Source organism: Podarcis raffonei, chromosome 11, assembly GCF_027172205.1.
Source record: "Podarcis raffonei isolate rPodRaf1 chromosome 11, rPodRaf1.pri, whole genome shotgun sequence".
NCBI lineage: Eukaryota > Metazoa > Chordata > Lepidosauria > Squamata > Lacertidae > Podarcis > Podarcis raffonei.
In genome coordinates, this window is record NC_070612.1 from 64,692,421 (window position 1) to 64,718,137 (window position 25,717).

Genomic DNA, 25,717 nt, shown 5'->3' on the forward strand with positions numbered 1-25,717 from the left:
TCAACTTATATGCAGAATACATCATGGGAAAGGCTGGATTGGATGAATCCCAAGCTGGAATTAAGAGTGCCGGAAGAAATATCAACAACCTCAGATATGCAGATGACACAACCTTGATGGTAGAAAGTGAGGAATTAAAGAACCTTTTAATGAGGGTGAAAGAGGAGAGCGCAAAATATGGTCTGAAGCTCAACATCAAAAAAAACGAAGATCAGGCCACTGGGCCCATCACCTCCTGGCAAATAGAAGGCGAAGAAATGGAAGTAGTGACAGAATTAGAAGGTAATTCTTTGGCTCCGTGATCACGGCAGATGGTGACAGCAGTCACAAAATTAAAAAACGCCTGCTTCTTGGGAGAAAAGCGATGATAAACCTAGATAGCATCTCAAAAAGCCTTGTCGAAAAAGATCCATATACTGAAAGCTATGGTTTCCCCAGTAGTGATGTATGGAAGTGAGAGCTGGACCACAAAGAAGGCTGACCGCCGGAAAATTTATGCTTTTGAATTGTGGTGCTGGAGGAGACTCTTGAGAGTCCCATGGACTGCAAAAAGATCGAACCTCTCCATTCTGAAGGAAATCAGCCCTGAGTGCTCACTGGAAGGAAAGATTCTGAAGCTGAGGCTCAAATACTTTGGCCACCTCATGAGAAGAGAAGACTCTCTGGAAAGAAAACCTCTGATGTTGGGTAAGATTGAGGGCACAAGGAGAAGGGAATGACAGAAGACAAGATGGTTGGACAGCATTATAGAAGCGACCAACATGAATTTGATGAAACTCCGGGAGGCATTGGAAGACAGGAGTGCCTGGCGTGCTCTGGTCCACAGGGTCACGAGGAGTTGGACATGACTAATCAACTAAACAACAAAGCACAAAAATATGCAATAGTTCTAGACTCCATGAGGACCACAAACAAAAAAACAAGCACTCAGTCTCTATTGATTCTAGAATAAGATGTCATGTGTACATAGCCTGATGGAGACCAGCTCTTTCCAAAGACCACACAATCAGCCTAGAAACTCCCCATGTTGAGTTGATGAAGTGAAATATGGAAATATCCTTTAGTCAGAGTAGAAACTACCAGAGCAAGGTCCAAGTTTATTATGACAGCTTTTATTTTAAAATTGTGCTCTTTCCTACAGGGTGTAACTTTGTTAGCTGGAACATGTTCTGTAATATATATTTTTAATGTGATTTTCTTAGCTGAAACTATGAGCTGTCTGTATTACTAAGGCACTTACTACATTGCTATTTAAACACAATTGGATGCATTCTGAACTCAGATTCCTCTGACCTATTTTGAATGCTCTGAAACCTAGACTACCTTCCATCACACTAAAGCCAATGGATCCTAGAAAGCATTTGAAACAGAAAGCTGTCTTTTTTCTGATTAATAATAAATACAGTGCAAAGTATACATGCAGTTATAGCTAAATGATTTAAAGGTCAACCAAGAAAAAAAACCCTAGGCCCGAAAGTAGCAAAGCTCTTGATACTTAGAATTTTTTAAACACTTTTCCTTGTCGCTGGCTAAATCTAGCCGGAGTAGTCATATCTGCCCACCAAGAACTTGATGCCTCTTCACCAATAAGCATCTTGAACTGTCACTGAAGGTTCAAACTGAAAGACCTTGCACACACTCAGAACACCATAGAAGCCCCTTGTGATAATGTGGTTTTTACATATTCTTTAGCATTGCTGAAATATCAGTGTTAAAACTGTGTAAAATTTCAGAACATAAATATATCAGATTATTAAAATTTCACCATCCACTATGAAAGGAAATTTCAGTCCAACATCAGTTTTATCCAATATTTCAAAAGCCTGTTGTCAGAAAATAAAAACACATTTTAGATATTCTGCATTTATTTTATGATTCAGCCCTTGTTGAATAAGTAATGAAAGCAAAATCAACCAAGAGAACCATATACAATAACAGTTCATTTAATTTTTCAAACTTTTCAGTCTGAATAGATAAGGATCATATCACTTCTGAAAAGTTCTCAGGATTCAGTTTAGTACATCCTACATAGCTATTATAAGGTGTCATAAAGGCTGCAATCCAATGCCATTTACCTAGAAGTTAGTCCCACTGAATCCAATGGGAGTTACTTCTGAGTAGCCATGCATAGACTTGCACTGTAATACTTTGATATACAATATTGAATATTTATACATTAGTTTCAGTTCCAAACTGTTGGATATATTATATTAATATTTATACATTAGTTTCAGTTCCAAACTGTTGGATATATTATGTCTTAATCTCCTAAATAAGACAATACTCTCACAGTCACTCTCCTTTGGAACTTATCTTGAAAGTGGGCTTAACAATCTTGAGCAATAGGGCAAGCAACACTCATCCTAGATAATTTTACATTAACCAATTCTCCATTGGATGATATTCAATTATAGCACTCTCCTTCCCTCTTCGGTCCCCCCTCCAGGTCATATGCTCTGGAGAGTTGGGGGGGGACACTAAAGAGCTGATGGGGGCAGAGGGGAAGAAGAAGGAGAGGACCTGCTACATACACTGGTGCAACATTGGATCTCACCCATATATTCTTTAGTTCATTCTTTAATTTTATGTCATTTGGATTTTTCTAATTCTTGACATGTTAGTTTATCCATGTCTCATTTCAGCCCTTCTGTTTTTTAAAATAATTGGCTCAACTTATGCTCTCTGTTCAGAAATATATCTTTACTTCTTTGTTACTCTTTTGCTATTGAATAATGAATCCTGATGAATTCAATTTAGGAGTCTGTAACTAACTTTTATTTACATTTTTCTTTACTTTTACTTCCTCCTCCTCCTCCTGATGCCTAGCATACTTGCCACTGAGAACTGGTTGAATGGATTTCTTTCAGCACTGAAGAAATCCTGTAAACCTTTTTATTTTATATATACCCGATTACATTCCCTTATATCTTTTATCTTTGATTGTCTTCCCTTATATCTTTCTTCTTCTTCCTCTTCATTTTGTGTGGCCAATGAGATGTGGACAGAGTTTCTTTGTAACTAGTATTTATTGTTTGCTTGCTTGCTTTGTTTCCTGAAACTACAGATTCTTGAAGCCTATAGAAGAGTGTACAGCGATGGAAAAGTCAGGAGGTTTTGCTCCTAGCACCACAGATGCAAGAATTGAAAAGTCCAGGAGTTTCTTCTATCCTTTGGCATGGTAAAGGAAGCAGGAAGAAAATGAATGTTTGCGTTACATCACACTGCCTTCTTATCTCTCTGAACCCCAACATATTTTGCTGAAAGACTAAGAAGAAGTCAAACTGTCAGAGAGGCACTGTGAGATGGGCCTGTGAATTCACGGGGCAAGCCCATTGTATTTCAGGCTCCACTACCCCATCTGTAAAGGTTGCTGGGAAGATACATAAAACAGGATATGCATCTGCACTAACCTCAGGTATAGATTGCTCTGTACATCTAAATGAATGAAGGGGGAAGCTGTCAACTCTCTCTTGGTTCACATTTATCTGGAACTTGCTTATATGCTATAAGAATAAAGAATGTTCTTTTCCCTTCCCTCCCATTTACTCTCACAGTGTCCCTGCCTTTATTCAAGAATGGCACTCTGACCTGAATGCTGATCTGTTTGTCACTCCTTTACCCTAAGGTCACTATAGTCCTCTTTTGTGTCCCTCCACTAGAGGCAGCTTATGGTTTATTTTCTTCATTCTGGTCAGTAGCCATCTCAAAGTCCTTTCATGACTTGAACTTCATCTCAAGCAAAAGCTGTTGGTTGTGCTCAGTGTCTACACAAGAGACTTTGCCACAACGTGAGCACCTGTCCATTAGTTAACTGATTAGCTAATAAGCACCTGTGACAGCAAAGCCAGACCAGCATCTGGAGATGCAGTCCCTCAGAATTCCACCAGAGGGCTGGAGCCTCTCTCTGATTTGCTCCCAAGACAGCCAGTCAGAGGGAGGCGGAGCCAGCACTTTCGGAGGGAAAGTAAAAGAAGCCATTTCTGAGGGACAGACTTAGATAGGGCTTGATTTGAGATGAGACATAGGGCTCAGGTTGAGAGATAGGGATCAGGAGAGGTTTGTCTGAGGGAGAACTGGTTCTGTTTTGAGTGGAACATCCATTCTGAGGAGAACATCTAAAGCCAGAGAAAAGAGCCTCTCAGCTTAGATAGGAAGACCCAGTTGAGGGTCTTGGGAAAGTAAAAAAGGATTTAAACTGGAGGGTTGAGTTTGAGGCAGGAGAGGAAGAAACTGTGGGAAGACACTCTTATTCTTGGGTCTCCTTCCAGTCAGGAGGCCAGAGATCTCCTGGGAAAAGACGACCCTCAAACCAATAACAAGGGCTGTGGGGACCTCTGGGTCTGTTATACTAAGTGGGATACCTCAAGAGTGAGATTGTTAAGAGAGAGGGGAACCGAGGAAAAGTGGCCCTCACTCGGGAACCAAATTGCTAATCTGTGAAGGAAGCTGTGCAGCATCAAAAGTATTTAACTAACACCTCTCATAACTAAGTAAAGGAACAAGAAACTGAGTTAAGCATTTTACCACCTATTCTGGAAACCTGAGCATCTACCTGAAGTGTAACAACTGATTTTTAGCAACTGAAGTTTAAGAAAAGATGTGCACATACTACTGTGTTTAGCCTGTGACATCCTTGTATTTAGTTTAAGTGATAAGTTACCTTTTACTTGAAAGAACGAATTGCCTGGCCCAACTTTGTTTCACAAACTTCTCTCTGTAAATAAAACTCTTCTTGTTTCTTTGTTCAGCTTCTGCCTAAGACTCTGAATCACTAAGGTAAATTGTAGAAATGTAATTGGTGTACTGTGAGGTAGGTCCACTATATTTAATTGGGGGCAGTCAGCGGAGTGAATCCGCTCATTGGGATAGAAAATCTACCTGCTTCACTAGCCAGTTTGGAAATGTTACTAGGACTTGACAATGGTTATTATAATGAACAACTGAATGCATTACATAATCAAATTACTCATTTTTAAATGTTTTGACATGATTGTCTGGAACTCTGGGAACTTTAATTCCATAATAGAGCTAAGGATCTCTGTCTAGGAATTGTCAATACAACAAGACAAAATTTAACAGCGATAAATGCAAAGGTTTGCATTTAGGTACAAAGAATCAATGGTACAAAAAAAAAAAAAAAAGATGGGGGAGACCTGGCTTGGCAGCAGTACTAGCAAAAATAATGTAAGTGTCTTAGAAGAACACAGGCTGAACAAGAGCCAGCAGTGTGATGTGATGCTACAGTAACAGAAACATAGTGCCCAAATCACGGGGTTGTAATAGGATCTGCACAGTTCAGACCATGTCTAAAGTACTCTGTCTAGTTCTGGACACAACATTAAGAAGGACATTAAGAAATGGAGTGTGAACAAAGAGGATGATCAGGTTGGTGAGGGATTTTGGAAACCAAGTCCTTTAAAGAATGATTGAAAGAGCTGTATATGTTTAGTCTGGAAAAGAGAATATTAAGAGGCAACATGGTAGTGGTTTTCAAATATCTGAAGGACCTTTATGGAGTAGATGGAGCAGACATGTTCTCTCTTGCTCCAGCAGGCAGGACTAGAACCAATGAGTGAAAGTTAAAAGGAAGCAGATTTTAGTTAAGCATAAGAGAAACCTCTAATGGCCACGGCTGTTTGACAGGAGAACGGACTGCCTCAGGAGGTGGTAGGTTCTTATCTCACTGGAGATGTTTAAGAAGAGGCTGAAAGGCCACATGTCACTGATTCTGCTCCTGCATTGCCAATTCTGCACTGAGTAGAACTTGGACTAGATGACTTTTAAAGCCAATTCTGATTCCATCATATATCCCTTGTTGTGTTGACAGTTTTATAAATGGATTCCAGGAGGAAATGTGGCCACCTCAATTCATCCCATCTTTAGATGAATGACTTTAGGCCATTTGTTACCAAAAATCCCACAACTTAATTTGATCAACATTTTCATCCACTACGTTTAAGTTACTTTTGCAACTTTGGGCACATGCTACTTATGTGTATCTAGAAGACTTGTCCATTCAAGAAAAAAGGACTTCTTGTTGCTGTGTATGACACACACATTTTATCACCACCATTTCACAACCCTTTATGCACATCCAATGACACAAGAATGCACCTAGGTGGGTTCCCTGAATGGTAAGCTTGCAGAAGCTAAGCAGGTCTGGATGTGATCATCACCTTAATGGGAGACTGCCTACAAACCACATGCAAGATACCTAGAGTTCCATGATGAAGAAAGGGAAGAAAATCAATAATAAAGCATGGGGAAGGTCTTAAAATGGTTCTCATGGCACATATATCAGTGGTGCTACATTGTTTTATTCATGAATGCCATTGCCTTGGAGGCAGGGCCTTCACCTTGGGAAGATTTTATGGATGTCCTTGCAGAAGATGTTATTGGCTTTGGCAGTGTATTCCTGTGCAATTGTGTGGCCTGCTCCCACAGTTCCGTGAGGTATCTTGCCCAGGCAATGACTGTGGGTAGACCTATGTAAAGAAGAAATATTAATTGTCCACTAGGCATGAATTGGTTCTTTCCCTACCTGTTGCATCATTTTCGAAGTGGTTTTGTGCAGTGACTTCCCGAAGGCAGGGAGCACCTATTTCCACAAGGGTGCCCTGAGCAAATACCTTGGGAATAAGGTAGATTTTGTTTTTAACCAGAGACTTGAAGGCCTACCACGTAATCTAATAAAATACTCATTCCACACACCATCTGTGGGAACGCCAGGAACAGGCTTTTGCTCGTGCTTACATAATCCCCCTACACTCCCCGCCAAAGCTACTCTCTGAAGTTTGCCTTTTGCTCCCACCTCTCTAGTTTACAAGTGAGAACTGCTCGGCTTGTATTTTTGATTGGCGGAGCCGCGGCGAGTGACATCAACCCCATCACTTTCGATTGGCCCGCTGGTTGCTGGGACTAGAAGGACTTGGGGTGGGCCAGTTAACCCCATCTCTGCCGAAAGTGCAAACTTCGGAGCTCTTGCGCAGGGCGCGGGGCAGGAAGGGGGAGAGCTGCCCCGGGAGGGAAACGGGGCCGAAGCGGGCGCAGCGCGGCGCCGCGGCGGGGGGGCGAGCCGGGGGGAGGGAGAGCCCCGCCCCGCCCCCCACGCCGGCGCGGGCGAGAGCGGCGCGCGTCGCCCTTTTAAGCGGGGTGTGCGCGTCTCCGGAGCAGCACGCGGCTTGGCGAGCTGAGGCCGGGATTGGCCGCGGCGCGGGCTGGCGGTCCCGCCTCCCCTGCCAAAAGGCCTTCTGAGTGGCAGCGCGAGAAGGTAAACAGAGTGGGCTCGCTCTGGCGGCCGCCCGGGTGCTGCGGGCGGGGCGGAGGCGGCGGAGGCGGCGGCGGAGGAGGCGCTGCTGCCGCGGGATGGGCTTGGGCGAAGCGGGCGCCGAGCGAGACGCGGCCGGAGCAGCGCGGAGCGGCGGGCGGGAGGCGGGCAGCGGCTGAGGGTCCCGCCGGGCGCCGCCTGACAGGGAGCTGCCTCTCTCTCTCTCTCTCTCTCTCTCCGGGCGGGAGGCGGCGAGCGAGCGAGCGGGGAAACACCCCTCGGTGCTACTTGAATTACTTGAAATCGCCACTTGTGACACTGTTCTGGCGAGGAGGCAGCAGCCTCCGCCGCCGCCGCCGCCGCCAGGATCCAGCCCGCGCTCCCTCCCGGAGCCCCGCGCGCTCTCCCGGAGTTGGCCGGCGTCGAGGGCGCGAGGGCGGCCAGGTCAAAAGGTGGGGCTGGCGGCGCTTCTCCCTCTTTCTCCGGGGGGGCGGCGGTCACGGATGGTCGTGGTTATGTAAACGCCGAGGCGCGGAAGTGGATCCTTCGGCGTGAGCGCCTCCCCCCGCGATCCGCAGCCTGAAGGCAGCGCCCGGAGCCGCCCGGAGATCGCAGCCCCCCAGTGCCCCCCCTCGCCTCGCTCGCCTTCGCCCCGCCGCCTCTCCCCGGGGGAAGCGTGGCCCATCGGCGCCCGCAGGATGTCCGCGGTGGCGTACATGGACTTCGTGGCTGCCCAGTGCCTGGTGTCCATCTCCAACCGCTCCGCGGCCCAGCCCGACGTGACCCGGGAAGCGGAGCTGCTGAAGATGCCCGAGGAAGAGGAGGACGAGGCCGCCGCCGCCGTGACCAAGGAGATGAACGACCCCCGGGACGCCTGGAAGGATTATTGCACTTTGGTGACCATTGCCAAAAGCTTGCTGGACCTGAACAAGTACCGGCCCCTGCCGACCCCCTCCATCTGCAGCGACAGCGTGGAGAGCCCCGACGAGGACGCGGGATCCGACAGCGACGTGACCACCGAGTCCGGCTCCAGCCCGTCGCACAGCCCCGCCGAGGGGCAGGAGGCGGGCGGCGGGTCCGACCCGCTCTCGCTGCTGCGCGGCGCGGCGCCCGCCAAGGGGAAGCTGGCCGCCGAAAAGAGACACAAGTGCCCCTACAGCGGGTGTGGCAAGGTCTACGGCAAGTCGTCCCACCTGAAAGCCCACTACCGGGTGCACACAGGTTAGTGGGGGGGGTCCCGGGGGGGTCGGGCTGGAGCTGCTTACAGAAATGCTTCCGTTACATAAAGGCAAGCAGGGCTCTGCTCTCGCTGCCGCCGCTGCTGCTGCTTTGCCTTTAAAAAAAAGATGTCGGTTGTCCTCGTTTGAACCCTCTTAAAGATGCGGCGGTGATTTTCGCTCTCCTGGGCTTCCCGGCCCGTTTCCGCCTTCGCGGCGCTCGAGAGAGCAGCCTGGCTTCGTTTGGGTACAGGGTGTCGATGCAAACGGCACGTCAAGGCGGTGGGTGGGTGGGTGGGTGGGAGAGCAAAGGGTGTTTTCAGGGCTTGTCAGCTCCGGAGCCTCGGGTTTCCCCCTCCCCTCTCGCTTAGGTGTGCGTACACTGAGAAGCTCAGGCCAGTAGAGGAGCTGTTTAGTCCAAAAATGCTTATTTGAGGATGGAAGGAATGCAAGGGCTGGGAGAGGGAGACAGAGAGGCATGCACTGCTAGAGCTTCTAAGGGATGCATCTGATTTCATGATGGCGCTTTGCTTCTTGCCAGGGCATCTGTCCAGGGGTCTGCCTGCAGATCTTGTATTGTGTTGTCTAGAATTATATTTCAGTGAAGTAAAATAGAGAATGGCAAGCTAACTTCATTCCTCCTCAGCTGTTTCCTCAAATAGCATATTTTCTAGAGCTGCATTTGCTTGGGCCTCCATGGCACATCTTGGTTCCATAGAACTCACTGGGCGTGGTCTGGTTTTGGCAGTTGTTGTGGATTGATGTCCTTTCTGAACTCTTGTGAAAAGACGCATGGGTGATCCTGATGTTCACTGCATTTTCATGTATGATTGACTGGGCAGAGAAAGGGATAAGAGTGTGAAGTCTCTGTCTTTGGAAACTTTCCCATCTATCTTTTGAAATGACTTTCAGTTTTCATTTAATCCTAAATAATACAGTAGCCATCTTCATTTGAGACATTTGAATGAAGACATGTTGCTTGACTGCCTGATGTCTTAGGTATTAGAATCAGCGGTTGAGTGTGTCTTCAGTAAAGTGTTACTTCTAGGGGAATGCTTACTGTTTTATTCCCAGTTTAGAACCCAACCCACTGTAAGGGTCACACCCTCAGCTACTGAACACAGATGGTTTTTCATTGCAGTATTCAATGTGCATCGCCAAAAGAAAAATGAATTGCTTCACAGGTGCATGTTTAAGTAAAGCTTTTGTGGAAGACCAAGTGATTGGTGAATGTCACTTTTTCCAGCAAAGGACATGTTATCCATTTGTGTGCGCACATGTCTTGGCAGCTTCTAATAATGGTATGATAGCACACAGGGCTATGTATTTCTGTGGTATGGCAGTGGCAGAACATGGCTCTTTCATAGTTATGTGGTTATACATTTGGACTCAAGTCCTAAGAAAATGGGTGTCTATATTTTTAGTCTTAGACACGGGTGTACCCTACATTCAACTGGTACTTGCCTTGGCAGTGTCTATAGACTGGGAGAGAGGGGAAGTAAATGCTGAATTCACAACCCTAATTATCCATAAAACAGGATATTTTGTGCCCTGAGTTGGATGATATAGCAGTTTTGCAGCATGTTAACCTAGTAATCTAAAAAGGTGTCTGTTTTAGCAATTAAATTCTAATTCTAAATTCTAAAAGCTGTGTTTTTAGATTTTAAGGTTTGGCTGAGAGCACTGCATGATGCATACAATCTGCATGACTTTTTAAAAGTTGAAGCTGGCCTGATAAGGGGAGAGACTGAGTGAGACTGAGTGAGGCAAGAGAGAAACTCATGTTGCTCAATGTTAGCATTTTTCTTGTAGATTATTTTCCCACCACAACTTCCCCCCTTAAAAGCCAACTGGAAGAGGAAGAGATCTTTGTTTTAGGAACTGACACAAGACCAGTAGTGCTGCAAACATCTGTGTACTAAAGTATCTTTCTCCTGGAGGGAGTGGCAGAATGTGGATTCTGGCTGAACTCCCCGCTGAAGTGTCTTTCTGGCCTAGTTCTGTCTGCTGTGGGAGGGAGTCCCAGTGCCGCTTTCCTGCTGACAGAACTGGCATCGTATGCAGTTCAGAACGGAAGATGAACAGGAAAAGGAGGGTCGTGTGTCACTCAGCAGTGATTCCTGTGGTTAAAACACAGAACATAGGAAAGAAAAGAGCAAGAGCGACACCAGCCAGTTTCCTTAGTAGAGCAGGAGTTCCAGTTAATTTGTGAATGTACAGAAGTCCATCACCTGAGGCTGTCCCACTAGCTTTTGGTGCCCATGCTGAACCAGTCACATCAGAGTTGGATTGGATTGGATTTATGTGCTTTTGGCAATTAAAATGTTTCAGTTATCATATTATTTTGCAAAGTATGGATTTAATAGATTTGGTTTGAAATGTGTACTGGATTGAAATTCTCCCCAATCCCTACCTGCCACTGGTTTATATTCTACCGATAATGACATCTGCTCAATTGTCTGCAAGTTAGGAATGCAAATTACTTGTGTTATTAATTGACCTGCTAGGTGTGTACATACATGCACTTATGTACATACATTGATGTACATACACTTATGTACATACATTATGTACATACATACATTCAAACTTATGTTCTACTTCCCACCAAGGATTTTGTTCTCTGCCTTTTACTAGCTGGAAAAGTGTTCTGGGTGAGAAATAATAAACTCTATGGTCCGTTTTGCTCTTTGAAATTCATTTGTATCACTGAGTTATTTACAGCTAGTAATAGCTTGTAGTGGTTAAATATCTCCACCCCATACAAAGTTATTCCTTTTGCTAGTAAATCCCCCACATTTTCTAGTGTAAAGTTGAATTATTTCTATTTATAGTGGGGGGGAAAGACAATACCATTGTATTAATGAGAAAATCAAAGGAGCCTTGTTTAAAGGTATAAGTCTGTGTCCTTAGCAAACAAAACACTTGGACTCTACATTTGAGTGTAAAGCTTGCTTGCCTGATTAAAACCCCGCGAGGCCCATGGCATATACTGTGTGTTCTGTAGCTATATGGTGGCATTTCCTCAATGGTACCTGCCTGCCCCCACTCCATGGGCTGGCTCCCATTGGACATTGGGGATCTCTTTTAAAAAAAAGCACATTTCTGCTTTTATTACGTACAACTTTTAATGTATACTTAAATAGGCCCTTTTCTTCATTGGAACTTGCTTTCTGGGCCATCAAATCCAATTTCCCATGCAGCCTTTCACAGCCACTGTCTAAAGAAGGTGCAGGTAAACCCTTGGCTGCTCCATAGTCTTACATTTTTAATGCATGCGCTCACATTTTATTCTGAAGAACGGTGTCAGAATCCTGCTCAATCCCCCTTTCAAGTAAAATGTTTTTTCAGTGAGTTTTTTTCATTATACAGTGCAAAACTACAGGTGTCATAGCAGTCTGTGCCGTAGCTTATGAGGGCAGCTGTACCGAGCAACTTACCAGAGCACAGGGCATACTATTCTAGTTGAAGGGGCTTCCTCAAATTTAGGGTGTATCTGCTCCATGTCCAAGTGGGAGGGGGGCCTGGAGGCACTTGCATGGTCCTTGTGGACACTGTGGACATTTTGCACCTGGCTTTCAACCACCTGCGATCAAGGAAAGATTCCAGGGTGCCAGGATGGCAACTGACATCTCCACCACCTGGCAGCAAGTGCCTGGGAATCATTGGATCTGGACTGTTCTCTCACATTAATACTCCATCCTGTAGAATTCTATCAGTTATATTTTATCTGCACATTCAGAATGAATTTCTGGAGCCAAAATGCTTTTTCTGTGCAGTCTGAACAGGAGCAGTTGCCATTAAGAAAAAATATCAGAATAGGCCAATATATATGTGGAATCCGACTTTTCCTCTTTGAGTTCTCAAAGCTCTTAACTGAGCTCAGGTTGTCATCTGAACCAGTGGCGTAGCGTGGGGGGTGCCAGGGGTGCCGGCCGCACCGGGCGCAACATCTGGGGGGGGCGCGAGTCCAGAGGGAAGGGACAAGTTCCTTCCTCCGCCGGGCTCCCGCCGCCACCGCCAGCCTTGCGCCCTAGCGCGCGCGCCCCCCCGCCGCCGCTGCGGCTGCACTCCACTCACTGCTCGCAGGAGGAGCAGCCGCTGCAGCAGCGCCGACGCCGCCACCGACGCCTGGCCGGGCACGGGCAGCCTCCGCACCCCGCCGCCACCGCCGCCGCCATCCCCTTGGCCCAGCCACAGGCGGCGGCTGCTTCTGCCGACTGGAAGGGAGGAGAGCTCTGAGGGGCCTCGACGCGCCCTGCCCTCCCCAAAACCCTCCGAGACGAAGCCGGCGGGCGGGCAAGGGTCTCCCGGCGGAAGGGGGCGCCACTGGCTCCGGCTCTCAGCGCAAGTCTCAGCCGCGGGGGGGGGGGCGAGGACGGAGCGCGGCTGGAAGCCCCCGGACCCGGCCGGGAGGAGGAGAGGCGCTCGCCAAGCCCGGATCTGGAGCGCCTCGGAGCGCGGGCTCCACCTACAGCCCAAGGAGAGGAGGGGGCGGGGAGGCGCCCGAGGGGAGGGGGCTTCGGCTGCCTTGGCCCACGGGGGCTCCGCAAATAATAAATTTAATAAATTCCTGCTGAGCCTTTGGGGGGGGGTCCTTGGCTCCTTCGCTCGCCCCCAGCCCCAGTGGCGTAGCGTGAGGGGGTGCAGGGGGGGCCGGCCGCACCGGCCACAACATCTGGGGGGGGCGCGCTTGCACTCGAGTGCTAAAATCCACGGGTTAGGGGGCGCAAATTACTTGCCTTGCCCCGGGTGCTGACAACCCACGCTACGCCACTGATCTGAACTGGCCAGATATTTAACTGAGAATCAATCACAGTCAGCCCAACATTTGAAGAATAAGACTTGAGAGCCATATTGCCCCCAAATGGCAACTAGACATTCTGTTTGGGGACTGTAACCTTGGTTTAAGGAGCCATTAGGAGTTTCTAACCCTGCTGTGGGGGATCTGCATCAGTGTAACCCTAACCATGCTGAAAATCTCTCTGAAAGTTGTGGAAGGTCATAGTGTGTGAGTTAAGGTGAAAGAGTTAAAAAAAAAAGCATTTATGGGTCTGTAAACCATGATAATCACAGCTGTCTCCCAAACAGGCTCTTTCTCCCTTCTGGGGTCAGAAGTACATCTTGCTTTGAGGGCTGCATGTGACATAACAAAGGAACAAACAAAGCCCCAAATCGCAAAGTTAGCAATGGATATGAACTTCATGGTAAAACTGTGGAATAACAAGTAATTGAGAAGTTCAATATGTGTCATTTGGGTCTCAATACAGATAATGGTTTCCTATCCTTCTACTGGTATTTAAACTTATACAACTACCTTGGCAAATCCTTAAATCATTTAAATTATAATTGAATTATTACTGGTGGTACTCTTTGATGTCATTGCCACTCAATCCCCAGTGCAGCTATCATCAGCCTCAGGCAGCCTGGTAGTGCTCAGGGATGTTGCAGTCCAGCAGCGTCTAGAAAGCCTCACAGCTGCCTCTCTGGATGTTGATTACATGTGTGCCATTTGAAGTCTCCATGTAAGTTTCTCGTTTCTAGCATACACACTAAAAACAAGCAAACATTGGTATCTTTTTAATAGAACTTTGGGTCTAAATCCATGATGGTAATTAAATTCAAAGTGCTGCATTTATCATGGATAAGATGGAAGTTGCATGTGGTTTCAACATCTATCCTGTGTTTGAGAGAAAGTTCTCACAATAAGTTGTGTCTTCCACATCAGAAGTCCCAACCTTCCCCTATTATTCACTCACAGGGAGAAATGCAGTGTGTGAATGGATGGATCGAGGATGTGCTCTTGTGAACACAATGCCTACTTGAGGTGACTGGCGCGACAGTAAGGATTTCTCTTTGCAAGAATCCTTTTATTTTTAAAACTCTTATGCTAGTGAAAATACTGTGTGAATAGTGAAATGCATTATATTTGACTCTAATACTATATTGATAATGCTTGATTAAGTGGCAAGATCAGTTTCTATTACTCACAAACTTTGTTTTCTAATGTTCATTTCTTCTTCATCTCAAGTATAAAACACACATATTGTATCCTAAGGGGGATAAAATGCATATTGAAGAGGAAAGCAGTGAGCAATAAGAGTCAGAGTTACTCATTAGCTTCATTCTTTCACACCAAAATTGGTAACTATAATTGCCACAAATGGACATTCTGAAAATGCCAGCATTAATGATTTATTGCTCCATGTTGTCCCTTTGCAGAAAAGAGCATGTTCTGTATTTGTTTGTGCTTTCTAGAAAATGAAGTACATTACTTTTCCGTAGCACTGTATAATATTCACATTATTTATTTATATCTATATAGATAATATACAGGTACCCACACACAAACACCCCTCTCTATATTTTAACTTTCAAAAACACCAAATTTAAAAACACCAAAAGAAACTCAATGCAGCTAACAAATCAAAACTTTACACAACTTTTAAAGCATATCTTGCAGTTCCTGTTCCTTGGCACGGTCCTGAAACCAAACTATTAACATCATGAACTAACCACAATAATAATTTCTAAAATAGCCATCAAATTAAAGCAGTGTTAACTAAAAGCTTATACATCTAAAAGCTTATACACACACACACAGAGAGAGAGAGAGAGAGAGAGAGAGGGAGAGAGAGAGAGAAACAAAAGGCACACATTCCACCCCCCCTTCCCTCCACCCCCCAGTTGTACAGCTTTCATACCAATCTCGACATACGACTAAATACCTGGTGACTCCCCTGCCACCCTTTTCCTGGTGTGTCCCCCCATCGCGTATTCAAAATTTTTAATCTTCGAATATCTTCTATTAAATTCTATTAACTCCTATTCTGCTGGATTTACTCAAGACCTGCTAGGTGGTATTTACTTGTTTATACTGGTTCTTGAAATATTCAATAAACATCTTCCAATCATCCTTATATTCTTTATCATCTTTTTCTCTTACCCTGTTTGTTATGCTTGCCAATTCAGCATATTCAAACATTTTAAACTGCCGCTCTTCCTTGGTGGGTACTGTATTTGTTCCCACCTTTGTACCAATAAGATTCTAGCAGCAGTGGTGGCATATAATAATATTTTTTTGTTTTGATTTTTAGGGACTTCTGTTGTTACCATTCCCAAAAGGAATGCCTCGGGCTTTGGGGGGAATTTCTTTTGAATATCTTTTTTAATGTATTGTAAATTACTTCCCAGAATTCCCTGATTACTTTACAGGACCACCACATGTGGGAAAAGGATCCCTCTACTTCATTGCATTTACCTTTTTCTTTTTTCAACATTTTCACTAGTTTGGCAGGTGTTAAATAGTATGTTCTTGCTGGCTGACTAGAACAATAAGGTGGTGGGACCTGACATATCTCAGTTGGCAAAGTGTTCCACAGGCTGGGCATCGGAAAAAGCCCTGCCACCGGTTAACATCAGTCGTATTTCATGGGGTCAAGGGATCTGGAGATGATGACCAGAACATATGGAAGAAGGCAAGTATTTGCTGAACTGAACTGCCATCCCAAGACTGCAATGGCTTTGGAAATCAAGTTAAGATTCTAATATCTGGACCTTCCATTTTCCAATTGCTTGCAAAGAGCCCATTCCCTAATATTTCAAAATATTTGACTCATATAATATGTAGACTGGCTCCTATAATATGTAAACTGTTAATGCCTAGGAATGTTTGGGCTCAGCCAATGTCACCCTGCCCTTTCTGAGCCAGAACAGCAATCTGCAGCATATTTATTGCATCTTGCAAAGTCAGTGGGTTATGGTTCTCTTTCTTAACCATACAAAAAGGAAAGAAAAATGGTTACAGCATTCTCAATTCTGTAAATCAGTAAAAACAAAGAAAGAAGCAAGTTTGAAGCTTTTGAAAACAGCAAGCATATTAAGTATATCAATTTTCTAAAAAATGGAAACATCTTGCCATCTTCAAATTTGTGGTTTTTAATACAGGAGACTCCTGACTCCTTGTATAGATTACAGAATGCAGCTGTGCAGCAACAGAAATGTCTCACAGGGACAGGTAGATACCTAACCCAAATGCTGTATCCACACTTGAGTAATCCAGAGACCTTGTCCTCCATTCTTGCTGCTTGGCTGTCCTGCACTGTTCAAATTACCTTTGTTTCTTCCAAGTAAGAAAAACAATTTTGCTAAAGTTGAGATATTGATGCTAAAGTCTATGAAGCTACTGTTTTGTGTCTCAGTGGCTTCTCTGGTCTAATCACTCTTCTTTATGGGCCATGTTTTCCTAGCAAGCAGATACCATGCCTCTAGAAATGCACATACTGTGGATCTAAATGCATTTTCTTCTCACCAGCATCAGTATCTTTGTGGCTTCCTAACAAGCTGACTATTTATCACATATATGAAGGAAAATGATGCTTTGCAGATCTGCTGCCAGCTGGCCATGAAGTATCCAGATGCTTGTAAACCTCAGGATTCAGTGAGAGTGGAATTCTTAATCTTGAGTCTTTGGAGCTGGGTGTTCAGAATCTGTTGCCCAGCCAGGAATCATTTCCTTGGGATAATCCATGCCAGAAGAAGAATGAAGGAGTAGCATGGCCAGGGCCAAACATTGGGGGATAACAGCAGCATTCTGGAACAAGGAAGAAATCCTGATCTGGACACATTCCTATACTTCTCACCCATCCATTGAGACTTCAGTCATTTCTGGGCAATTTGGATACATCTCTGGCTAAGATTGACAAGAACTGCATAGGCTTGTGCTGATGCAAGCTGGTGGGCAGGTGCTTGGACAGCGCAAGAGCTCAGAAGACCCTGAGCACTCTCGGAAGAAAGCAGGAATGCCACACATTCCAGAGGCCTTGGGAGACAAAGAGGAATGCAAGGTATTTCAGAGTCTTTTCTTTGTATTGTTTGTGGTAACTGGATTTTTGAGTTTGGGGATTGTGGGGACATTCATTAATTCTTCCTGTACCCCTTTTATTTATGGGGTGAACGCAACCTTTCTAAGAGCTCCCTTTTTCCTTTCTTAGTTTTCACTTTATCTGTTTAAAAGCTGCCTCAGGCTGACGCGCAACAGTAAATGGAAGCACAGTAAATCATCCGCAGGATCCCGGTGTTCTGTTTGCAGCTGTGGGCATCCAGAGGCCCCTGAGGAGCCCACCCTAAGGTTGCAAAGGACACGCACCCACAGCTGTTTGCTGAAGCACTGAGGTTCCATTGAGCTATCACAGATAATAGATGTAGCATGTTATATGCTGAGTTCTATAAGTTGGTTGTGTTGCAGGAAATACTTCTTTTCTTTTCTTTTCTTTCCTGCCCTGAACCTATTGCCAATCAGTGATACATCATGGTAAGCCATAGTAAATAGTTACCTTGAATGCACAGATTGCTCCCACTTCACTACTCCTTGCTAGTGAGTGGGAGCAACAAACAGTGATACAGGATTTAGTTTGATATTCCAACTGGGGGTTGTGATTTTTTTTTGCTCCAAACAAGCCACTTTGCAAAGTCAAGGTGTGTCGTTGACTTACCAATTGTGGTTTGTATGAGCAAAACAAACCACAATCCATGGTGCATCTGTAATGTTAAATCAAGGGTTGTGGTTTGTTGCTGCCCATTGGCAGGGAGCAGCAATTTGCACATTCACAGTAAATCATTAATTTTTGGGTGAACCTGTGTTTCTAGTATTATGAAAGGGAGAGAAAGTTCTCTGTATTTTCTTCAAACTAGTCACTTTTTAAAAATTGTCTACCATGCACACTCCAATTCATCTTTTTTATAAAAGAGCTCCAAATGCTTTAGCCCTTTTTTGTGGTGCAAATTAGAAATGTAACCTGTATCCCAAATGTGATTGCACCTTAGATGTCTGTAAAAGCTTTATGATGCATGTTTTGTTTTGTTTTAATTTCCTTTTCAATCCGTATCCTAATGACTCGTAACATTAAGGCTGCAGCTGGGGACAAGGATATAGAGAAGCATACACTTGCCTTCCATATGTGTATCTGGTCCTTCACCCCTCCCAAGTGGCAGGCGCCCTCCTTATCCCTGAAACTGCTCTTTAAATTCCCCCAAGTCCCAAAAGGGGTATATATGTGTGAGGGATGCACATTTCAAAGGGAAATGCACCCCATCTCTCTTTTTTGAGCTTGAAAGAAGCTCTTGGGTCTTAAGGTGCATGGGTGTAGCCAGGATATTGGTTGGGGGGGCAGGCCTTTTATTAGGGGGGCAGAACCTCAGTTTGTTATGTATTTTTATTGAATTTTATTTATTTAGGGGGCAGCTGCCCCCATGCCCCCCCTGGCTATGCCCATGGCCCTGGGCCACCTCTGAAGAGGGAACTCCACGAAGGAGGGAGGAGAGCATGTTCAGAATGTGGGCATGCACTCTCCATGGATCTGACCAGTGAGCCAGGATTGGGATTCAGATTAGGGTCTCTGGATTTGGGTGTGGATTTGGGATTTAGGTGGGCATTGGCTTGTTCCCTATGCTGTCAAACCTATGTGGCTACGCAGTGTCACCGGCTATCATTCCTATCAATTAAGATGGGCGGGGGAGCGGCTTCCCCAATTTCATTTGAGAGAGCTGGGAGTGGGAGCCAGGCCTTTTCAGAAGCTCCTACACTTCCATATAATTTCTGCTCTAGTGATAGCTGCAGATGCCCAACCCTCTTTTAGTTCAGAAAGTTATTAGCATTCTGGAGGAATATTTTAATTCTTAATTTTACTGCTGGTTAAATATTATATGCTGAAGGAGACTCTTGAGAGTCCCATGGACTGCAAGAAGATCAAACCTCTCCATTCTGAAGGAAATAGCCCTGAGTGCTCACTGGAAGGACAGATCCTGAAACTGAGGCTCCAATACTTTGGCCACCTCATGAGAAGAGAAGACTCCCTGGAAAAGACCCTGATGTTGGGAAAGATGGAGGGCACAAGAAGGGGACGACAGAGGACGAGATGGTTGGATAGTGTTCTCGAAGCTACCAACATGAGTTTGACCAAACTGTGGGAGGCAGTGGAAGAAAGGAGTGCCTGGCGTGCTCTGGTCTATGGGGTCACAAAGAGTCGGACACGACTAAATGACTAAACAACAACAACAACAACAACAAATATTATAAACACCCAAACACAATTTTTAAAATGTAGTTGGCACTCTTTCTCAGGTAGTTGAAGACCAGCAGCAAAGACTTGAGCCAAAGCAAGGCCACTGAGAAACAAGTGGGAGATGCCAGAGGCAATACCTTTTTTAAAACACAAAAGGGACCAGCCTTCCTCCCTACCTCTGCCTCCCTTAAAAAAGAGAGCCCAATGAGGACTTAGTCGCCTCCAGGAGCCATAAAATATTGAGTGTCAGTTTGAAAAGCGAAATGGACTAAGAGCGGGAAAGGGACTGAGCTGGCCGGCTGGAGCCCCATCGAGGGCAAGGCTGGTTGCTGGTAGCCTGAGAAGAGCAGCTCCCCCATTAAAGGGAGAGGAAGCAGGGCAGCATTTTGTTTCAGGTCTCATGTGGGGGATCTAGCTATCAGTGTTTGATTGTAACTTCTATATTTACCTCTTGGACTTTTTTGTAAGTAAAACGGCCTATTTGGCAGCATAATAAGTTTAAAGCACTGCTTTATGCGCAGTGCACTTTTTAAATGGCCAAGGTATGGAAGCAAGGAGTATCAGCTGTCCGGAGGATTTGGTTTTAACCCCCTTTTCTTTATCTCTGTGCCCTTAGAGTACACTACTGTAATAAAATGAATGTTGCGTAGTATACTCCGACCACGTGGACGCATCACAGCATTTGCCAGACCAGCCATTTGTTTGCAGGGATTCTGTGTCTGGACTTCACTTTAATTTACAGGCCTCCCTCCAGCTGATCTACTGAAACTGTTGCCAAGTAGGCAGATTCAAGGCCAGCCAGCCAACTGCAGGATAGTAAAGTACATACAAGACAAACAACTGACCTTCTTTGGCAGTAATTTACCTCAGGCCACTGGCATGATCTCTGTGAGTTTTGGGAACAGCAGTGTTCCATCACTGCAAGTTTGTGAGTACAGTATGGCTAATTCTTGCTCTGCCCCTAGGGAACATTATACTCTAGGGTCTGGATGTGTTTGGTTTCCATCCATAGAAGTAGAGCTCTGTAGCTCTGTTTTTTATTTTCTTCCAGAGCAGGGCTAAGACAACATGGAGCTTTCCAGGTGTCGCTGAGCTCCAGTACCCAGCATCTCTGACCATCGGCCATGTTGCTTGGGTCTGGACTCGATGGCCCTTGTGGTCTCTTCCAACTCTATGATTCTATGATTCAAAGGTTGGCTGTGATGGCCAAATACCTGAGCAAGTTCAGTAGAATGAAATAGAAAACTCTACACTTAAATCTTCAGAGAATATGGCAGGGACAGTTTGGCAGACTTCTACATTCATGAAGGCATCTAGATAAGCTTTCTTGTATAAGCTAGAGGAAAGCAATGTGTTGCCAGAATCTATCCAACATTGTATCTAAAAGAGATGTCAGCAGCAGGAGTTTCACAGGACTCTAATGAAAACAGATGCACTTTTACCTCCTGACACTGGTGTGGATGTAGGATTCACCACCTCCCTAGAAATTCACGCAGGTACAGAATGGTCACTGGGCTGCTGCATCCTGTCTGTTTGTGCTTTCTCATGGCTTTCCTTTCTTCTCAAGGAGCAAAGAGTGAACTTCCCAGGAAGTAAATATGGTAGCACCTGGTTTTTGCACCTGACCCATGTAATCGTATTTTTCTAAATAAATTTTTTTTTGGTACTGGTCATCTCTGTGAATCTGTTACAGATACTGCTCTACTACATCATATCTCAAAACTCATATTGCTAATACATTTGTCTTTTGAAATTATCCTTCTGCCACTTCACATGAAAACCACCATTGTTAAATGTATAAATGGTCACTAACACCAGGCACCCACCCAGCCTGGTTTCTGACCTCAGCAACCCACCATTTCCGTAGAATGAAGATGTCCTTATTAATAATGGCTTGTTTCATATTTGCAGAAATATTTCTGTTTACTACATTTCCACATGGCACTACTAGAGTATCTAGGCATATTTTCTTGGACCTTCAAAGTCTTGTCGTAATAGTTGTTTTCACAGATTTGCAGAGGGCAACAGACATATGAGACTGCCAGTTACTAATACCGTGGTACCTTGGTTTTCGACTGTCTTGGAAGTCTAACATTTTGGTTTTCGTACGCCCAAAACCCGGAAGTAACTGCTTTGGTTTTTGAATGCTTTTCAGAAGTCAAGCGTGCCATGTGGCTTCCGTATTGAGTTTCCTGGAAGTAAATGCTTCGGTTTTCGAACGTTTTGGAAGTCAAACAGTCTTCCGGAACAGATTACGTTCGAAAACCAAGGCACCACTGTACTTGATATTTAACCAGTACCAGTCCCTCAAGAATAACCCCATGTAGCACAATGAATACAGTTATTTCCATGGGATTTGTATAAATCCATTCTTTTTGTATATATATCCTTTGTACTGTGAGCTGAGGTCGGGCTTTTCCATTATGGTTTCCCTGCCCTCAGTAATCTGTTGCTCGGATAGGACTCTGAAGTCTTTAGGTGTTGTTTTCTGCTGCTCCAGAGAAGCGGACACGGAGCAATGGATCCAAACTACAAGAAAGAAGATTCCACCTAAACATTAGGAAGAACTTCCTGACAGTAAGAGCTGTTGGACAGTGGAATTTGCTGCCAAGGAGTGTGGTGGAGTCTCCTTCTTTGGAGGTCTTTAAGCAGAGGCTTGACAACCATATGTCAGGAGTGCTCTGATGGTGTTTCCTGCTTGGCAGGGGGTTGGACTCGATGGCCCTTGTGGTCTCTTCCAACTCTTCTATGATTCTATGATTCTAGGTGGTGAGAAAAAGGGTTATTTTGTGAAGAAGAGGGAGGAGAAATCCAAAGGGCAGGGAAAGGAAGGCAATGTGTTTCCTTTGGCATTAGGGAATAGTGGTCCTCGGAGGCCATGACATTTTCATGCCGTGTGCACTTAGCCCACCATGAGTCCAGTGAACTTGCAGGTGCCTGGAATGCCCTGCTGTTTTGGGAAAAATCAGTGCCTAGCAGTGTCCATCCACTAACTCAGTTTGTTCTGTAGGGAAGGGATGGGGAAAGCTGTGGCCCTCCAGATGTTTGACTCCGAGCATGGCCAGCCTGCCTAATGGTCAGGGATGAAGAAAGTTATTGTCCAATAACATTCCTGTGTGGGAAATACAACCACTTCCCGCTGTACAGTAGTATCTCGGGTTACATACGCTTCAGGTTACAGACTCCGCTAACTCAGAAATGGTACCTCGGATTAAGAACTTTGCTTCAGGATGAGAACAGAAATCGTGCTCCAGCGGCGCAGCAGCAGCAGCAGAAGGCCCCATTAGCTAAAGTGGTGCTTCAGGTTAAGAACAGTTTCAGGTTAAGAACAGACCTCTGGAACGAATTAAGTACTTAACTTGAGGTACCACTGTACTCTGCTTATCTTTTTTAACTACCATCCAACAGTTGCTAGCTGGTCAATGAGGACTTAGGAAGAGAAGGGTAGTTTGTTTGCTTTGTGTTTCAGAGAATCCTGCTAGTCATAAAGAAGAGTACAGAAAATCCCCACAGCTCACATCCATTTTCCGTTAGCTGCTGTCTATGAAAGCAGCTGTGAAGACCCATTTTATAAGCACCACAACAGAGTCGGAACTTGGATCATAGTATTTTCCTGGCGGTGGAGTTTGGTTAATACATGTGGGTTATGCAGAGTCTTTCTATTGCCCGTGTACATTCTGACAGAGCGAATGCCCTGAGCCCTTGACGACTTCCAGCCCATTGCTCACCTTGGTTCTCTCCACTGCCCCCCCCAAGGTATGTGTTATTTCACCTGTCTGCATAAGCAGGAGTCAGGGTAAACCTGACACAGACGTCTTTCATTACGAGAAAAGTCTGCCATTCTTTCTTTAAAATAATATTGTGCTTCATTCTTGGACTCAGTTCGTCAGGGACATAATATTACTCTTCCCTCGAGCACAGCATAATGCGGGCTTACTTATTCTAGCAGAGGGCTTGTCGCACACCCCATTCTGTCTAGCAAAATTTAGTCTTGGAGTTGTCCATAGAAAGTCGAGTGCCCAGAATTCAAAGGACATCTGCCTAAGGGCATTGTGTGCCCAGTCCTTGTTATTTTCCTTTGAAAGTGACCAGAAACCACGTGCTGCCTTCTGTTCATTCAGTAGAACTCCCTCCCAGATGAGATTAGACAGGGACCCTCCTTCTGGACTTTGGGCATATGACTAAGGTAGTGTTTGGTTTTATGATATTTTCTGTTTTATTGTCCCATTTTCTGTGGAATATTTTTATGTATACTGTTAAGAAATGTGGTATATAAATGTCTTAAATAAATTGAAATTAAAATAAATGGTATTTGGGAGGCATTTTGATTGTTGACTCTCAGGGAAGAAGAGCTTAAAATACACTGATGGCTATTTCCCCCCCATGCAGCAGTTAGTGGAAAGTGGCTGCAATCCTGCACCTACTGAGCTGGAAGTTATCCAGACGTGACTCAGTGGACTTACTTCTGAGTAGGCACGTATAGAGAGGATTGTGCTGTCATTTTGTAGGCGGGTGGAGTGCTTTGTAAGTGGTCCTAGTGGTGACAAATGAAATGCTCAGAATCTGGTTTCTGAACATGTTGTGCTGAAACAGGGTATTGGATCTCCATTGGAGCTTGTCTGAGTGGCCTGCCCAGTGAATGCTCTCTCAGTAATACAAATGGCGTTCCAGATCCGTGCAAGCTGTCACTATTTTTTGCTTCATTTGTTTGACTCCCAGGTTGGGCCCAAGTGTGGATACGGCTCCACAATATGCCTCTCAATACTTTGTCTTGGTTAGGTCAGCAGAAGAGAGGACTTGGATAGCAGAAATGTTCTGAGGTATCCCCAGGCGACCACATTATGATGCTGTTTGAGAAAACATGCTTCTGCCTATAATAGTTGTCTGGCCACATAATGAGATGCCTTAGTTTTCTCCTTGATTTGTTAGCTGCTTCTGAAGCTACCAGTTCATCTTTTATAATCTTCTTCTTCTTCGGCGATCACTCGTAGCTGAGTAAGATTGTCTTCCATAAACACGGTTTTAACAGTGAATCCGTAAGTGACTGTGGAGGCCAGTTCTGTATCCACATGTCCTTCCAGAGTGGGGACCTTGGTTTCCGGGCGGGAGTTGATCACGGTGTGGATTTGCCAAGCGTGCCTTTCTCTTAGCATGTTTCTCCCTTGCGTCCTGAGTTCGAGTGTCTTCAAAGTCCATGACACCTTTGGTAAAGGCTGTTCTCCAACTGGAGCACTTGCAGGCCAGTGTTTCCCAGTGTTCTCATCTTTTATAATACTACCATTATGAAATAATGGGAGGAATTCAACATCACATGCAGGTGATCATTCTGTCTAGGCAAGCGTTTTAACTTTCCAAATGGAGCAACCCCTCCTCTTTCCCTGCACACTATTCTGGGGGTGCTCTCCCCCCCAATCCAATTGGGGGTGGGATGCAGGGAAAGGAGGGGGAAGCCCCATTGCACAAGTAAGTGGGGGCCTTGCACAGGGCTTCTGCTGATGGGACTCATGTGTTGAATCCCGCCCAATGATTAGACAATCATTCTCCTATTTCTAAGCCCTCAGAGATGCCTCATGGGGAATGAAGTTTAGACATTAATAGATATGGAAGGATCTAATGTTGTGTTTTTTTGTCTTTTACCAGGTCTCCTAGCCTGCCAGTGCCTAACTATATTTCTCTTTAGCATGGATCAATATTAGTGAGTTTGCACCAGTGAGTCAGCACCATTGCTGCAACTGTGATATTTATTTCTAAATTAATAAAAGCTGAAGGGTGATAGCATGCCCATTGAGCAGCAAAAGCTGCTTTGTGGCCACTCTAGAAACACAGGAGGTGGTGGGAAGGGTTAATGAAGCATTCCCAGGCAGGCGCTCCCACATTCTTAACTACTGTTGTGGAGATAGATGGCAGAGACTAAAGAGGAAAAGTGGCCTAAAGTGAACAATGAAAGATCCAGCTTTGCTTTGGGGAAATATTACTTTCAAAGTGTTATTTCCAATGTGTAATGTAATGCAATCTAGAGCCAGATTAGAGAAAAACTGGGAAACTAACAGACAGAGAAAAACAGGAAAGTTGAGATGCAGCGGTTGGGTAAGGAAAACAAAAATAGGGTGATGATTCAAGTTTTAGGCCTTCTAGCTGTAACAGGTGGGGGCTCCATCACAAAAGGGGGC

At 45.0% G+C, this 25,717-nt stretch overlaps 1 protein-coding gene and 1 long non-coding RNA gene across 2 annotated transcripts in view; both read left to right on the forward strand.

The window, feature by feature from the left end:
* Positions 1-7,666: 7,666 nt before the first annotated feature.
* Positions 7,667-25,717, forward strand: part of KLF9 (KLF transcription factor 9) — a 28,440-nt gene continuing 10,389 nt past the window's right edge. Inside the window, exon 1 of the mRNA XM_053408775.1 lies at positions 7,667-8,488. Coding sequence (XP_053264750.1) covers positions 7,966-8,488 — 523 coding nt within the window. The 5' untranslated portion in view covers positions 7,667-7,965. The remainder of the gene's footprint in view (positions 8,489-25,717) is intronic.
* Positions 21,404-23,853, forward strand: LOC128423525 (uncharacterized). The gene is made up of 2 exons (XR_008332784.1): positions 21,404-22,025; positions 22,314-23,853. It is a non-coding gene; the product is annotated as an uncharacterized LOC128423525 (long non-coding RNA).